The sequence below is a fragment of the Trichosurus vulpecula genome, chromosome 7, assembly GCF_011100635.1.
Source record: "Trichosurus vulpecula isolate mTriVul1 chromosome 7, mTriVul1.pri, whole genome shotgun sequence".
Lineage (NCBI taxonomy): Eukaryota > Metazoa > Chordata > Mammalia > Diprotodontia > Phalangeridae > Trichosurus > Trichosurus vulpecula.
In genome coordinates, this window is record NC_050579.1 from 272,831,750 (window position 1) to 272,849,673 (window position 17,924).

General features: G+C 41.3%; 1 protein-coding gene across 3 annotated transcripts in view; it reads left to right on the plus strand.

The window, feature by feature from the left end:
- Positions 1-17,924, plus strand: part of ANKS1A (ankyrin repeat and sterile alpha motif domain containing 1A) — a 259,349-nt gene that overhangs the window by 130,457 nt on the left and 110,968 nt on the right. For all 3 annotated transcript variants that reach the window (XM_036766604.1, XM_036766603.1, XM_036766606.1), the window contains one exon: positions 14,128-14,248. In XM_036766604.1, coding sequence (XP_036622499.1) covers positions 14,128-14,248 — 121 coding nt within the window. The remainder of the gene's footprint in view (positions 1-14,127; positions 14,249-17,924) is intronic.

Consider the following 17,924-nt stretch of genomic DNA (forward strand, 5'->3'; position numbering starts at 1 on the left):
CCAACTTCACTGCCCAATAGAAACTGCTCTCTTCAGTTACTGAATTGCCAAAAATGGTGGGTGGCCTGTTCTCAATCTTCACCCTTCTTAACTTCTTTACAGTATTTGATATTGACCACCATCTTCTCCTGAACCATCTCTCCTCTCTGGGCTTCCAGAAACTGCTCTGTCTTGGTTCTTTTCCAGTCTCTCTTTCTTATCTCCCACACGGGTTCAGTCAAGTATTTATGAAGCACCCACTATGTGCCAGGCACTCTGCTATGTAGCAGAGAAATAAATTCAAGGAATGAAATAATCCTTACTTTCAAGGAGCTTCTAACATCAGTATCATACCCCATGACTGTGGGTATACCCCCTGTCCTGTCCTCACTTTCCTTCTTTCCATATGCTCTCACTTGGTGAGAGAATTCCCAGAGATTTAATTTGCATCTCTTATGTAGATCTTTGTACATTTTTAGCCCTACTGTCTCTCCTCAGCTCCAGTCCTGCACCACCAGTTGCTCATTGGATGTTTTTTAAAAAAATAAAATTTTAGTTATATATTTTGTTTTTACATCATCTTCATTTCAAGATATTTTCCTATCCATTTGTCCACACCCATAGGCTCCTCCCCCCACCTCTGTGAAGAAGCAGGATGAGTTTCTGACCTCAGGGTTCCACATCTGTACAGTGGAGAGTGGATAATCAGAGCCTAGGGGTTCAAGTAAACAATTCCTTTAATAAAAACATCTTTCTCCCTTTCCTCCAAACAAACAAACACTCCCCTACCCCACAACAACAAAGGGTCAAAGCAGTCCCTGAGGGGGTAAATCTCTGTAGGAAGGTAAAAGCATCCTGGAAGGAGACTGAAACAGTCATCGTTCTCCAGCATCTCAGGAGTTCTGCTAACGTCCTAAAACTTTTTCTCTCCTCCTTGCCTAAAGTCATCAGTTAAACCTTCATTTAAGGGCCTACTATGTGCCAGGCCCTAGGTGATATAAAAAATTCTGGGTGATACAAAAAGAGGCAAAAGACACTCTCTGCCCAGAGGTGGGTCTCAGATCCATCTACTTTGGGTTGAGTTAACTCTAACTGCCCCAAGACTGATCCACAGTGTCTCTCTTGCATCACAGCAGCCCCCACTGGTACTGTGGGAGTATGGGGGTTAACTCAAACTTCGCAGTTCCAGCAGTGTCCTGGATTATAATAGTTGCATTCTCATATGTCTTCTTTAGGGCCACCCTTATTATAATTCATTGCATTCATTTTCAGTCATTTGGTGGGTACTGCTCCTTTTAGTTATGGTATTGTAGTGAGGAGGTATATTGTTTTCCAGTTTCTGCTTCTTTTACTGTGGTCTGTTCATTTAAATATCCCTATTCTATGTATTCATCATATTCATTTTTTTTTATAGCAGAGTAATATCCATTATTTAGCCATTCCCTATTTGATAGGCATTTCCTTTGTTTCCAGTTCTTTGCTACTAAAAAAAAGGACTGCTATAAATAATATGGTATCTGTGGGGCCCTTTTAAAAAAAAATCATTTACTTACTCAGAGCATATGCTTCATAGTAGACTCTCTGGGTAAGTGTGTATGACCACTTGAGCCAATTTATTTGTATGATTCTAAATTGCTTTCCAGAATTATTGGACCAATTCACAGTTCTACCAACAGTGCATTAGTATGCTTGCCTCTCCACAACCTTTCCAACATTGACTGCTCTTATCTTTTGTTTTCTTTGCCAGTTTCCTTTCTTTCACATGACACCTCAGAGTCGTTTTCCAATCCAATAAACATTTATCATATGCCTATTCTGTGCCAGATACTATGCTAAACTCTGGGGAGACAGTAAAAATAAAAACAGTTCCTGCCCTCAAGGAGCTCACAATCTAATGGAGGGAGACAACACACAAAAGAAGGTAGAACAGTGAGGAAGGGAGAGAACAGGACACTATGGGATACCTGGCATGGGAATATCTTGTTCAGTGGATATGAAACCACAAAGAACAGTGAAGGGAGCAGAAATTCCAGTTTCTGCCCTCTATAAAGGAAGGCAGTAGGACGATTTTTTTACAACCTTGTCTACCCCTTCGGTCAGTGCAGAGAGGAAGCTGAGAGGGGGGATGCCAGTCAAGGCTTGAGTTAGCAGCATGGTGATGAGATTGGATGTGATGGACTAATACCCAGAGGGGGCATCTATTTCTAGAACATGGCAGAGCTGAGAATTGATTTGCATATTTGTTATTAGTGATTTGGGAACATTCTTTCATATGGTTTTTTATAGTTTGCCATTCTTTTTTGAAAATTGCTCATATCAGTTAACTAATTACTGGGGAATGGATTTTGGTCTTATATGTTTCTGCTAGTTGCCTAATATCTTTGATATCAGACCCTCATTAGAGATATTTGATACAAAGATTTTATTCAAGTCCTCTGCTTCCTTTCTTATCATGGTTGTATTCATTTTGTCCTTGCAAAAACTCTTCTTTAAAGATTAAAAAAGGGGAGCGGAGCCAAGATGGCAGCTGGAAAGCAGGGACTTGCGTGAGCTCCCCTCCAGGTCCCTCCAAAAGCCTATAAAAATGGCTCTGAACAAATTCTAGAACTGCTGAACCCACAAAATAGCAGAGGGAAGCAGGGCTCCAGTCCAGGACAGCCTGGATGGTCTCTGGATGAGGTATATTGCACACGGAGCAGAGGGGAGTGGAGCTCAGCTTGGGCGGCGGCAGGACCAACCAGACCAGGAGCCGGGTGGAACAGGCCCTAGCGCCCTGCATCAGTGAGCTGTGGTAGTTACCATACTTCTCAACCCACAAACACCAAAGACAACAGAGAAGGTTAGCGGGAAAAGCTACAGGGACAGAGTGAAAAGAGTTCACAGGTCAGCCACCACCCTGGGGCAGTGGGGGTGATGCAGCTACAGAACTACAGCTGCAGTTACTTCCGGCCCCAGGCCCACCTGGTGGGAGGAATTAAGTGGCTGATCAGAGCAGGGGTGCAGAACCTGCTTAAGATCTGCGTCCAGTCTGGGTTGGTGGTTCTTGGGGAAAGAGGAGTGCTGGTATGGCAGAGCTGGCTGTATAGAAATAGCTCTGAAAACAACAGTGCATCCCCTCAAGCTTGGAACAAAGTACTCTGTGCTCTACAAGCAGTCATACCCCAACAAAAAACTCAAGGGTCAAATAAGTTGGCTGGGAACATGGCCAGGCAGTGAAAACGCCCTCAGATTCAGACTCAGACTTTGGAATCTTTCTTTGGTGACAAGGAAGACCAAAACATACAGCCAGAAGAAGTCAACAAAGTGAAAGAGCCTACATCAAAAGCCTCTAAGAAAAACATGAACTGGTCTCAGGCCATGGAAGAGCTCAAAAACGATTTGGAAAAGCAAGTTAGAGAAGTAGAGGAAAAATTGGGATGAGAAATGAGAAGGATGCGAGAAAACCATGAAAAACAAGTCAGTGACTTGCTAAAAGAGACCTTAAAAAATAGACTAACTGGGGGCGGAGCCAAGATGGCAGCTGGTAAGCAGGGACTAGAGTGAGCTCCGTACCCGAGTCCCTCCAAAAACCTATAAAAAATGGCTCTGAACCAATTCTAGAACGGCAGAACCCACAGAACAGCAGAGGGAAGCAGGGCTCCAGCCCAGGACAGCCTGGATGGTCTCTGGGTGAGGTCTATCCGACACGGAGCTTGGAGCTGGGAACGGAGTGGAGCAGAGCCCAGCCTGAGCGGTGTGGACCATCCAGACCAGAAGCTGGGCGGAGGGGGCCCTAGCGCCCTGATTCAGTGAGCTGCGGCAGTTACCAGACCCCCTCGACCCACAAACACCAAAGACTGCGGAGAAGGTTAGTGGGAAAAGCTGTGGGAGTAGAAGGAGTTCGCGGTTCGGCTTCCAGCCCCGAGGGCAGCGGAGGTGGGGCAGCTACAGCTGTTGTTACTTCCGGCTCCAGGCCCACCTGGTGGGAGGAATTGAGTGGCGGATCAGAGCAGGGGTGCACGGCCTGCCGAAGATCTAAGCCCAGTTCGGGTTGGGGGTTGGGGAAGGAGTAGTGCTGGTGTGACAGAGCTGGCACCACCCCCGCAAACGTGGAACATAGAACTCTCTAGTCTACAAGCAGTCATACCCCACTGAAAAACTCAAAGGTCAAGTTAGTTGGCTGGGAATATGGCCAGGCAGCGAAAATGCACCGAGATTCAGTCTCAGACTTTGCATTCTTTCTTTGCTGACAAAGAAGACCAAAACATACAGACAGAAGAAATTAATAAAGTCAAAGAGCCTACAACAGAAACCTCCAAGAAAAACAGGAACTGGTCCCAGGCCATGGAAGAGCTCAAAAAGGAGTTGGAAAAGCAAGTTAGAGAAGTAGAGGAAAAATTGGGAAGAGAAATGAGAAGGATGCGAGAAAACCATGAAAAACAAGTCAATGACTTGCTAAAGGAGACCCAAAAAAATACTGAAAAATACACTGAAGAAAACAACACCTTAAAAAACAGACTAACTCAAATGGCAAAAGAGCTCCAAAAAGCCAATGAGGAGAAGAATGCCTTGAAAGGCAGAATTAGCCAAATGGAAAAGGAGGTCCAAAAGACCACTGAAGAAAATACTACTTTAAAAATTAGATGGGAGCAAGTGGAAGCTAGTGACTTTATGAGAAATCAGGATATTATAAAACAGAACCAAAGGAATGAAAAAATGGAAGACAATGTGAAATATCTCCTTGGAAAAACCACTGACCTGGAAAATAGATCCAGGAGAGATAACTTAAAAATTATTGGACTACCTGAAAGCCATGATCAAAAAAAGAGCCTAGATACCATCTTTCAAGAAACTATCAAGGAGAACTGCCCTGATATTCTAGAGCCACAGGGCAAAATAGAAATTGAAAGAATCCATCGATCGCCTCCTCAAATAGATCCCAAAAAGAAATCTCCTAGGAATATTGTCGCCAAATTCCAGAGCTCCCAGATCAAGGAGAAAATACTGCAAGCAGCCAGAAAGAAACAATTTGAGTATTGTGGAAACCCAATCAGAATAACCCAAGATCTGGCAGCTTCTACATTAAGAGATCGAAGGGCTTGGAATGCGATATTCCGGAGGTCAATGGAGCTAGGATTAAAACCTAGAATCACCTACCCAGCAAAACTGAGTATCATGTTCCAAGGCAAAATATGGATTTTCAATAAAATAGAGGACTTTCAAGCTTTCTCAGTGAAAAGACCAGAACTGAATAGAAAATTTGACTTTCAAACACAAGAATCAAGAGAAGCATGAAAAGGTAATCAAGAAACGGAAATTTCAAGGGACTTACTAAAGTTGAACTGTTTTGTTTACATTCCTACATGGAAAGATGATGTGTATGATTCATGAGACCTCAGTATTAGGGTAATTGAAGGGAATATGCATATACATATATATATATGTTTATGTATATATATAAGTGAATGTGTACGTATGTATCTATGTGTATATGTATGCATGTGTAGCTATGTATATATATGTTTTTGTATGTATATATACATATGTATGTATATGTATATATATATATATGTAAAAGAGAGAGAGCAGACACAGGGTGAGTTGAAGATGAAGGGAAGATATCTAAAAGAAATAAAATGAAATTAAGGGATGAGAGAGCAACATACTGAGAGAGGGAGATAGGGAGAGATAGAATGGGGTGGATTATCTCGCATAAAGGTGGCAAGAGGAAGCAGTTCTGTGGGAGGAGGGGAGAGGGCAGGTGAGGGGGGAATGAGTGAACCTTGCTCTCATCAGATTTGGCCTGAGGAGGGAATACCATGCATACTCAGTTGGTTATCTTACCCCACAGGAAAGAAGAGGGAGGAATATTAAAAAAAAAAATAAAAGGGGGGGATGATGGAGGGGAGGGCAGATAGGGGTGGAGGTAATCAAAACAAACACTTTGGAAAGGGGACAGGGTCAAGGGAGAAAATTCAATAAAGCAGGATGGGTTGGGAAGGAGCAAAATGTAGTTAGCCTTTCACAACATGAGTATTGTGGAAGGGTTATACATAATGATACATGCGTGGCCTAGGTTGAAGTGCTCGACTTCTTAGGGAGGGTGGGTGGGAAGGGAAGAAGGGAGAGAATTTGGAACTCAAAGTTTTAAAAACAGATGCTCAAAAACAAACCAAAAAAAAGTTTTTGCATGCAACTAAAAAATAAGATACACAGGCAATGGGGCGTAGAAATTTATCTCGCCCTACAAGAAAGGAAGGGAAAAGGGGATGAGAGGGGAGGGGGGGTGATAGAGGGGAGGGCTGACTGGGGAACAGGGCAACCAGACTATATGCCATCTTGGAGTGGGGGGGAGGGTAGAAATGGGGAGAAAATTTGTAATTCAAACTGTTGTGAAAATCAGTGCTGAAAACCAAATATGTTAAATAAATAAATTTAAATAAAAGAAAATCATGAAAAAGGAGTCAACAGCTTGCTAAAGGAGACCCCCAAAAATACTGAAGAAAATGAAGGGACACTTTTATAATCTTCTCTATTAGAATGTAAACAGTTCCCTATGATTGCTTTCTGCTATTTATCTTTTAAAATTTTTTTCTTACTGCTTGTGTTTGTATTTCAGAGTTTGTATCAGGACTTGAAAGTCCTTTATTTCTTTAAAAGACCACCCTCCCTCCCAGCCCCTTGTAGAATTGTATTCACTTTTGCTGAGCAAGTTATTCTTAGTTGTAAGTTGATATCTTTTGCCTTCTGGAATATTTTCCCAAGCTTTCTCTTCCTTTATGGTGGTGGCTGCTAAATCTTGTATGATCCTTGACTTGGGAATCATGATTCCTGAGTACTTGAATTCTTTTTGTCTGCTTGTAGTCTTTCTTTGACCTGGATTTTAGCTATGGTGTTCCTGGGCTTTTTCATTTGGGGAGGTGATCAGTAGATTCTTTGTATTCCTACTTTTCTCCCTGGTTTTAAGAGAACTGGGCAGTTTTCTTTTAAGATTCCTTGAAATATGATGTCTCAGCTCCTTTTGGGGGGGTGTCATGTCTTTCAAGTAGTTCAATGATTCTTTTTTTGAAGCCCATAGTTTTTTTTCCTTATTTAAAAGATTTTATTTTTTTTCAACTATATATGAAAACACTTTATCGTTCATTTTTTTAAATTTTGAGTTCCAAATTCTCCTTCTTCTTCCCCTCCCCTCTTCCTGAGATGGCAAACAGTTTGATGGATGTTATACTTGTGCAGTCATGCAAAAATATATTTCCATATTGATCATGTTGTGAAAGAAAACACATACAAAAAATACCACCCATAAGAAAAGTAAAAAAAGTTTTTTTAAAAAAAAAGTATGCCTCAGTCTGCATTCAGACTCCATCAGTTCTTTCTTGGAAGGTGGATAGTATTTTTCATCATAAGCCCTTCAGAACTGTCTTGGATCTCTGTATTGCTGAGAATGGCTGAGTGATTCACAATTGATCATGGTACAACATTGCCATTACTGTGCACGTTAGTTCTATGATTCTCAAGTTTTTTTCCCTCAGTCTCTTTTCCAGGTCGTTTGTTTTCCCTATGAGATAGCTTTTGTTTCCTTTTATTTTTCCAATCTTTCGACTTTGTTTTAATATTTCTGGTAGTCTCATGAAGTCATTAATATTTGTTTGGTCCATTCTAATTTTCAAGGCGGTGGGTTGGTGGCTCAGTGGATAGAGTTCTGGGCCTGGTATCAGGAAGACCTGAGTTCAAATCTAGCCTCTACACTTATCAGAAGGAAGTAGCAAGCCACTCCATTACCTTTGCCAAGAAAACCCTGTGGACAGTATTGGTGTGTTACGGTCCACAGGGTCATGAAGAGTCAGACACAACTCAGTGACTGAATAACAACAATTTTCAAGAAATCTGTTTGGATAAGGTTTCATATCTCCTATTCTGAACTGTTAATACTCTTTCTAGTTTTTTCTTTCATAACTCTCATTTCTTTTCCATTTTTTTCTTACAGCACTCATTTCTTTTCCAGTTTTCCTCTAGCATTCTCATTTTATTCATAAAATCATTTTGTTCTCTTTAAAAAACAAAACAAAACTGTGGTTCACCTCTGCTAGGGATCTAGTTGAACTTGTGCCCAAGCTGTGTTTTACCATGATACCTTGCTTGTAGATGCTTTGGAGTCTTCAGCTTATTTTACAATTGAGGAAACTGAAACAAGTAACTTGTCTGTAATCACAAAACTAGTAAGTGTCTGAGATCAAATTTGAACTCATGTCTCTTTGACTCCAGACCCAGCACTCTATCCACTGTACCACTCAGCTGCCCCTTCTCTGTGACAAACTCTTTTAAAAAAAATTTTCAATTAAACCTGTTATTATTAATTGCAATTAGCAGATATGTTAAAATTAGCAAATCCTCAATGGGAAAAAAAAACCTTTACATCATGTATACATAATTAAGCAAAACAAATTTCCTCATTGGTAATGGCCCTAAAATACATCTTAGTTTCTACTCTGAGATCCTCACCTCTCTATCAGCTGGTGGGCGTGTTGGTAAACAAAATGGGCTCTTAGCACTCAGTTCAACCAAGTGCCCTTGGAGAGTTTGGCTTTTGTTTCCTTTGATTGATTCAGTGTATTTTATTGAGTCTTACTAGGTGCTAAGCTTCAGGCCCTAACCCCTATTAGGTGCTAAACCTATGTGGGTGTGAAGCTTCCAGGGTCCTAAGGGGAGGTGCTAACTCCAGAGCCAATCATAGCAGCCTAAGTTCTGGTCATTCAGATGACGTTTGATGACGTCTGAAATGGTATAAGAAGAGAAGACAGAGCTATTTGCTCAGGGCTCTCACTCCTGGTGGTGCACTGATGCGGAGACTCCAGGCAGCTGTAGCTAAGAGCCCTCCAGCTTGTAACCTGGATGTTGGGACTTTGTTAAACTCTGGTAACTATGTATTGGGATTTGAATCAGACAAGATCTGTCTGTCGATGTTTGTATTTTGTTTGTATTTTGCTCCGAAGTTCAGGGTGCTGGCTTTTTCCCCTGAACTAAGTGAATGGTGTTTGTATGCCAGATTAAAGTAAGCTTGTCAACCCCTTAATGTTGCTTTCCTTAGTAAAGCAGATGAAAAGAACCTAGGCTTTTGCAGCGTGCTGGTTGTGTGCTTGTTGTTGGGCTTGTGTTGGTCTTTCACCCCCACAACAGCTGCTGGCCGGATTGTTGAAACAGTGGGTAGCATGCTCCCTCACTGGTTTTCTGGAGTCATTGTTTTGACTAGAATTCTTACTGCTTTGAAAGTTGCTTTCCCAGTGTCGTCATTGTTGTATCAATGTTCTCCTGGTTTTCACTTCACTCTGCATAGATTCATACAGACCTTTCTAAGTTTCTTTGAAACAATCCCTTTCACCATTTCTTGAGACACAATAACATTCCATTACATTCATATAATATAATTTGTTCAGCCATTCTACAGTTGATGAACTGTATTTTAGCTTCTAGTTCTTTGCTATTATATGTTGAGCTGCTACTAATATGTTCATGTATATGGGTCCTTTTCTTCTTTCTTTGATGTCTTTGATGGGTATAGGGCCTAGTCGTGGTAACTCTGGGTTGATAGGATATAATTGAGGGAATAAGCATAGACAAAGAAGAAACAAAGTCACCACTTTTGTGGTTGATATTAGGATGTACTTAGAGAATCCTTTAGCATCAATTAAAAATCAATTGAAATGATAACTTCAGCAAAATTTCAGGATGCAAAATTTATCCACATACATCATCAATATTTTTGTATATTTCCAATGAAACTGAGCAGGAAAAAATAGAGAACTTTTATTTTTAAAAACCCCCACAAATTGTACATAGAATACTTGAGATTTTATCTATGGAGACACACAAAAAACTAAATGAATATAATTGCAAAATCCTCCTTTTGGAATAATGGGAGAAATGTTCATTACTCAAAGATGAGCTGAGCCAATGTAATAGAAAGTTACAGTATTAGCTAAGTTAATTTATTTATTCAGCGTTATACTAATCAGACAACCAAAGGATTACTTTGAGCTAGAAAAAATAACAGTGAAATTCATCTGAAGTAAAGGGAGAAAAAAGATGAAAAATTCAAAATCATGTAAAAAATATAGTGAAGAATGGGGCTTAACAGTGTCAGATCTCAAATTATACTGCAGGACAGCAAATGCCAAAACTATTTGGCATAGGTTAAGAAATATGGAGGTTGATTAGGGTGTCCATTTAGGCACACAGCATGCAGAACTAAACAGACCAGGCAGCCTAGTGTTTTGTTGTTGTGGTGGTGGTGGTTTGTCTTTTCTTCTGGAAGAGGACCATGACATCAGGAAGGTGATGGTGTGACTTGGATGTAAGTGAGGGAGGGTTGTGCAAATGTCCTCCAGAGCCACCTGGGTCCAGGACCACTGGAGCCTAGTGTTTTAGACTGTTGGGATAACACACTCATTTTGACCTGAACTTGTTGATTCCTCACCCTCAAGGTGCTGCATTTTTTCTGGCTATTGAATTAGTAAGAGAAGATCATGGTAATCAACATTGCTTTTAATTCCTGGTACATTGGAGTGATCCTGAGCCCAGCGAAGGACCTTGGAAACTTCACCCAAAACCTGTGTAACTCCACAGTTGGTAGAAGTCTTCTGATAATGCCCCATTCGAGCAAGGCCGCAGGGTCTGGAAAGACATACCAGGAGGGTGGATAGACTGAAGCACAAGGGAACACACAGCTATTGTTTGTCCACAATTGCTCTTTGTTTAGCACTGTGGAGCTGCATAATTAGCATGCCACCCTGGCATAAAAGATGGTGCCATGCATAAGAACCTAAACTGTCCAGATTGTGTCCTCTCTGTCTCTGATTTCCTTCCTATTTTTTCTGCTCCTATTTTGGTTACCTGATTAAAGATGACTTTACTTTAGACTTCTGACCACAACCATTTAGTCTCTAGTTGGGACACAGGTAGGTATAGCCACAATGCTTTGCTCTACATCTAACCTATCCCTCAATTTATGTCCCTATTCTTGATGTTTGTCATTATTAGCTGACCTATTGTTGGCGATGGAGATGAGATAACACTGTTTTGTCACCAGGAGACTTTATCAGATTAATAGCCGGATCATAATGTAGATACACATTTTTAAATGAAAACCCCTTTTATTGCCAAATAGATTGCTACCTTCTTTAGGTCCAGCAGTAGTCCGTGGCATTCATGTACTAGAAGTAGGCCAATTAACACTAGAGGAAGTTAATGATTTTCTTCATTGAAACCTGCTCCTCTTTCTCTCCCCACCTTTGCCATTGGTCACAATTATACAATTTTGTTTTTATATTTCTATAGCAAAAGTATTGCTTTCTAATAAGCAGAGAATAAGTTTCTTTCAGGTTCGTTTTATTGCCAACTATGGAAGAAAAGAAAAAGATTGAGAAAGAATTCATTAAAAAGCAGTATCTACTCAGTTGAACTTTTCTCATGCTTACCGCAATGGCTTGCACATTTCTTGAGTGAGAATGAGGCAGGAAGAGTAATTCACTGCATTGTTGTGTATTGTATGTGTAGAATATTTAATCCTATAGTCCATAGAAATCACAGAGCTTGGGTGATGTGAGAAACTGAAATGACCATTGAGTTTATCTAGTCCTGTCCCCTATCCTTGATCTATGGATCAAGTGATTGATGCCAAATAGAGAGGAAAGGCTTGTGTCTCTTTTTGTCTTAGAAAAGGAAAGAAAGGGCTTTTTATTTGCTTTGGAAATGCTGACAGGCAGTGGGTTGTAATTGATAGAATAAGTGAAGAAACCTGGATCTCTTTTGTGATTACTAAGATCGAAGATCTTGAGCAAATCTTTGGTTGTCCTTACCTATAGAATGAGGGCGGCATACTAAAGTAAAAGTGTGTGATGATTCTGTGATTCATAACGTTCTACGTGAATGACAGGCATGCAGTGACAAAAAGCCCTGTTGCTCTAGCTGCCCAGTTATGATGGCAGTTATGATCTCTGTCTTGTGGTTTTAAAAGAAAGTGTAATACAGGGTAGTCAGTCTAGGCTGACACAGCAGGACAGATAGCAGGTGGCCCAATCATCAGGTAATGGTGGTAGTTACATACAAAGAATTCTGGATACTCCTTCAGGCTTAGACTGACCAAGGCCTGAGGCTTACGTGTGTGTGTGTGTGCGTGTGTGTGTGTGAGAGAGAGAGAGAGAGAGACAGAGAGACAGAGAGAGACAGAGACAGAGACAGAGAGAGAGAGAGAAACAGACAGACAGATATTCAGAACCGGCCCTGTGATTTTATTGGTTTAAGGAATACCCAGCTGAGGAAATTCACACTACCACTATGGGTCAGCACCTTCTTTGTGCCTCATAGTTGCTTAGGGTCCTACATGCTAAGTGACTTGCCCAGGGTTCCCATAGCCAGTATGTATGAGAGCCAGGACTTGAACTGCCATTTTCCTGGACAAATTCTGACTCAGGCCAGTCCCCTGGTAGTTTGGGTTTGATATTAGAACAAAATGAGACATTCATAGATAATTCACCAGTTAATGAAAAGAGATTTACTTAGCAATAATAGCAGGAGAAGGATATTCAACAAAATAGGCATTAGAGACACCTTAGATTGATCCAACTGAAGGAAAACTCCTGTCAATGTTCCATCTACCAGCCAAGCATCTGCGACACTCTTTTCACCAGTCCACCTCTTCCTCCAAGTTCTCGGGGTTTTTTTTGTACTCAGGTGGTGAGGAAGTAATGTCAGCATTCTGAGTCCTTAGTCCCCTGAGCCAACCAGGTCTTGAGGAATGTCTCAGTCCCTTCGAGGAGAAACTAGCCTAACCTCCACTGACATTGATCTTACTCCTAATATATCAGTATCAATAACGTCATGGATGCTATCTTCACTGCCCTTCTCTGTCTCTGCCTCTCTTTTTCTGGATGCTTTCTCTTTCTCCGTCTCTCTTCTTGGATTCTCTCTGTCTCCTTCTGTGTGTGTGTGTGTGTGTGTGTATGCGCGTGCACACGTGTATGTGTCTGTCTGTCTGTCTTTGTCTGTCCCTGTCTCTCGGTCTTTCTCTTACTGTCTCTCTCTCTGTCACTCTCTCTTTGGTATTCCAGACTTGTTTTAGACTGAAGCTATGGTACGAAGACTAGCTCTAGTTGGTGAGGTGCACAAGTAGCAAAAACATTTCAGATCAGAGTTCTGGGAGCTGGCTTTTGCCCTATAAATTAATCAGAAATGTTTTGCTGACTTTATCAGTTTAATACTGTTTAATTTTGTCTTTTACTCAAGCTTACCTTAGGTAATAGCTGCTAAAGTCGTCCGAATTAGAGAAATCACAACTGACATTTGCATAGCACCTTATAGTCCACAGAGCACTTTACATACATAATTTTATTGATCCCCACCGAGGTAGGTAAGAGCAAATGTTATTCCCATTTTATGTATGAGGAAATTATGCCTTAGGTTAAGTGACTTCCGCAGGTCACACAAGTCTTTCATGAGTCTTTTCTATTTTTCTCCCTTCATCCACTCAAATGATGTTAAATAAACGTGCTAAGTGGAAGAGCTGAGACTTATGTCTGTACTTTCATGGAAGAGAGAGAAAATTGCCTCTTGGGAAATCTCTCATCCAGTGGAACTCCCTAGGATATGTGGGGAAAGGGTTCGTAATTTCCAAAATGCTTGGAGAGGAAGGGCAACAGAACAAACTATTCTGTTTTCAATAAATGCCAAGATTCAATGCAAAGGTCAGTTTTGTTCCAAACTGAGAAGATTTATATCCATTGAGCAGTATGTTGGCATCTCAGGTCTGAACTGGGGGAAAATGACTAGGATAACGCATCATGGCCAAGTCTCTCATAATTTTTAGACACACAGGATAAAACAAAACCTCTGTACTATTTTTGATACGGGAAGCAGTGAAGGAACTTTTATTTTCTCCATCTTTTACATTGGTAAATTGATGCAAAGTCAAAACAGAATTCATGAAAGGCCATAGAGAAATTTGATGTATTTAGATAAGTTGGCTAGTAGTGATTCATAGTTACACACTCATATCGTTTCTCTCCTTCTCCTTTCCCTTGCATGAAAAAGGAGGACAGTCAGCTAAAATTTTTCATTTTTATTTTAAATGGCCATACAAGAAGTACAGTAAATTATGGTGATGTTCTTCATTAGGTTCCGGTCGTGAGAAGTAGGAGCCAGGGGAGTGCACTCAAGGAGGAAGATGAGCATCCTTATGAGCTATTGCTAACAGCAGAAACAAAGAAGCTAGTATCATTGGAGGGAAAAACAAAAGGTAAGAGGGTTTAATTTTTTTTAATTTTTCATGAAATGTTATAAAAGGGTTTTGTAAGTATGTGACGAGAACAGAAGAGAAGCATGATTCATGGTAGATATTTTTTGGGACAGAGTAGCTTATTTATACAGAGTATCCCTTAGGGCAGGGGTGGGGAACCTGTGGCCTCGAGGTGGCTTTCTAGGTCTTCGGGTGCAGCCATTTGACTGAGTCCAAGTTTTACAGAACAAATCCTTTTATTAAGGGGCTTTGTTCTGTGAAGTTTGGATTCAATCAAAGGGTTGCACTTGAGGACCTAGAGGGCCACATGTGGCCTTGATTCTACAGATTCCCCACCCCTATGATAGCAGAATCTGCTGTTATTCCTTGACATGACTTTTATTTTCAAAACCTGTGTCATATACCCCTTAGAACAGGCTTCCTGACTCTTCAAAAGTGAAATAAGGAAAAATTAGCTAAGTCCTCTACAGAAAAGAGGTCAGTATAACAGGAGAGACCTTGTCAAGTGACGAACAGAGCAAGGATAGATTTGAGGTAGCTCAACCATCCCAGCATTTCTGCTCTTTTGGATCCAGACTGGCTGCATAGCCATTGATTGTGAGTCCTGACCTCAGCCAGGTTGGCGCATGTGCCTCAGGAGGAGGCTTTCGTTCGGCTGTCTCTTAGTAACCAAAGTGCTCTGCAGCCTGGGCCTACTTTGGATGCTTCTGCTGAATTCAGGTTCCCTGGCAAGTTAACACTGCAGAACTGAGATATAGTCAATTGATACAAATGCAGTCAAAGAGAGGTAGTACTGCTTGATAATTTCAGCCTCTACGTAAATAGAGCAATCAGTCCCTTCTAAGGGAAAATAAGTAGTGGGTATGTATTTCTTTCTTATAATCCAGAAGGAACCTGGCTTCTCACTTGCTACCCACCTGCCTGACCTCCAGCCCTTAGCCCATGGGTACATGTTCTACAACACTTCCAGGTTTAGATGGGGAGAGCTGAAGAGATTTTTTCCAGCTGCTGTTTGCCGTGGCAGTATTTTTAGTTTAGTATTTGACTTATAAAGGTTCTTCTAATGTAAAGGATGTTCCCACACAAGAGATTATGTGCCTTCTTTTTCCTCACAGAAACTTTTAAGTTTTCTCAGGTTTTGGAGCTTGACCAAAATATTTGTAGTGTTGGTGTTTGCTCTGGAGCAAAGTCCTTTCATTTGATAAGTCATGGTGGAATTTTCTCCTGAGGAGCAACTTCATGAACAGTGTTTGTTAGTGGTGTTTTCTGACCCAAATTTAGCAGTATGCTCTATGTTGTAGAACATTGTACATATTGTACATTGTGTCAGAATGGAAAGCCCTGAAACCCATGTGTGGGAAAAACTGGACCTGGGTCATACTTAGATTTTATTCAAGAGATATCCTTAGATTTTCAAGGGTGGGGACAAGAGTCAAAGAGAGACACTTGTCCCTTGGGGATAAGGATGAGAGGATGAGCCTTGATTCATGTGATCCCAGAGTCTTTGCAAGTTCCTGGTCCCACAGCTGACATCTATAAAAGAAGGAGAGTTGGACCAGTGCTCATTCAGGTAATATAGCTGATTCGATGATATTTCTGCGGTACAAATAACTGAACCTGGCGTAACTTAAAACTCTTAATGGTCTGGCTTCTGCCTGTTCTTCCAGAGTTATCAAATTTATTACTTCCTTTAGCAAACTAGATTCCAGCCAAGCTGGCCTTGTCTCTATTCCTTCTAAGCATTTTATCCTTTATGCCAGGTATCCCCAGTCCTTGAAATGTGCACCCTCCTATTGTCCATCTCTTAGAATTCCTGACTCGCCTCGATGCTTGGTTCAGGTGCTACCTCCTTTTACATAGGGCCTTATCTGATTTCTTCCCAGTGACTAGTATTTCCCAAGATTACTTTATAATTGCCTGTATATGTTCTATATTTACTTATGTTTGTACTTGTTGTTTTCCCCTAAAGCCTTTAAACTCTTCGAAATTCTTGAATATTTCAATTTGCCTCTTTTCCAACTGCTTAATAGAGGACTTCAGTCATTGAGTCCCTCTCTGTGCAAGGCACTATGCTAAGTACTGGGGATACAAAAAGAGGCAAAGGATAGTTCCCGTCTCCAAAGAGCTTACAATCTAATAGGGGAGACAACATGCAAACAAATATATTGAAAGCAAGCTACATATAGGATTAATAGGAGATAATTAGCAGAGGGAAGGCACTATAATTAAGAAGAGTCAAGGAGAGCTTCCTGTAGAAGGTGAGATTTGAGTTGGGAATTAAAGGAAGCCAGAGAGGTCAGTATTCAGAGTGGAGGAGGGAGAGCATTCTAGGTGTGAAGAAACAGTCAGAGAGAATACCTGGAGCAGAGGGATAGAATGTCTTGTTTGTACAACAGCGAGGAGGACAGTGTCACTAGATCAAAGAGTACATGTTGGGGGGAGTAAGGCGTAAGGAGACTGGAAAGGTAAGAGGGGGCTAGGCCATGAAGAGCTTTGAATACCCAACTGAGCATTTTATATTTGATGCTAGAGGTGATAGAGAGCCACTGGGGTTTGTTGAGTTTAGGGGTGGGCGGGGTTGACATGATGTGACTTGTACTTTAGGGAAAATCATTTTAGTAGCTAAATGGAGGATGGATTGGAGTGGGGAGAGACTTGAGGCAGGCAAACCAACCAGCAGGTCGTTGCAGTAATCAAGGTGTGAGGTGATGAGGGCCAGGACCAGAATGGTGGCCATGTCAGAGGAGTGGAAGGGACGTATTCAAGAGATGTTGCAAAGATGAAATTGACGGGCTTTGACAGCAGATTAGATATGGATGAGCTGAGACATGATGAGGAATCTAGGATGATTCCTAGGTTGTAAGCCTGAGGGACTGGGGAGGGTAGTTAGCCCTCTACAGTAACTGGGAAGGTAGGAGAGGGGGACTGTTTAGGGGGAAAGAGCTCCATTTTGAAAATATAGAATTCAAGATATCTACTGGACATCCAGTTGGAGATGAGAGATGGAAGGTCAGCAGAGAGTGGGCAGGATAGGTAGATTTGAGAATTGACTTTATGAAGTGAAGTAGTAGAGAGGGGGAAGAGAAGAGGACTTAGACAGGACCCTGAGGGATTCCTGCTGCTAGATGGTGTGAGCTGGAAGAAGATCCAGCAAAGGAGACAGGAGGTTTGGTCAGATAGGCAGGAGGAAAACCAGGAAAGAGTCCTACCCTGAAAAACTAGAAAGAAGAGAATATCAAGGAAGAGAGAGTGATCAGCTGTATCAGAAGTTGCAGAGAGGGCCAGGGGAATGAGAGTGGAGAAAAGGCCGCTGGATTTGACAACTTGGAGATCACTAGTAGCTTTGAAGACAGCAGTTTCAGTGGAATGATAACATGTGAGATTGCAATTAAGAAGAGAGTGAGAAGAGGGAAATTGAGACAGGCATTGTAGATGACCTTTTTGAGGAATTTAGCTACAAAAGGAAGAAGAGATATGGGATGATAGCAGAGATGGAAGGATCAAGTGAAGGTTTTTTCAGGAGAGGTGAGATATGGGGGAATTTATAGGCAGTTGAAAATGAGCCAGTAGAGAGGAAGAGATTGAAAAGAAGTGAAAGAGTAGGGACGACAGAGGGCAGGCTGTTGGGGGAGATGGACTGGGATGGGATCATTTGAATGAGTAGAGGGATTAGTGT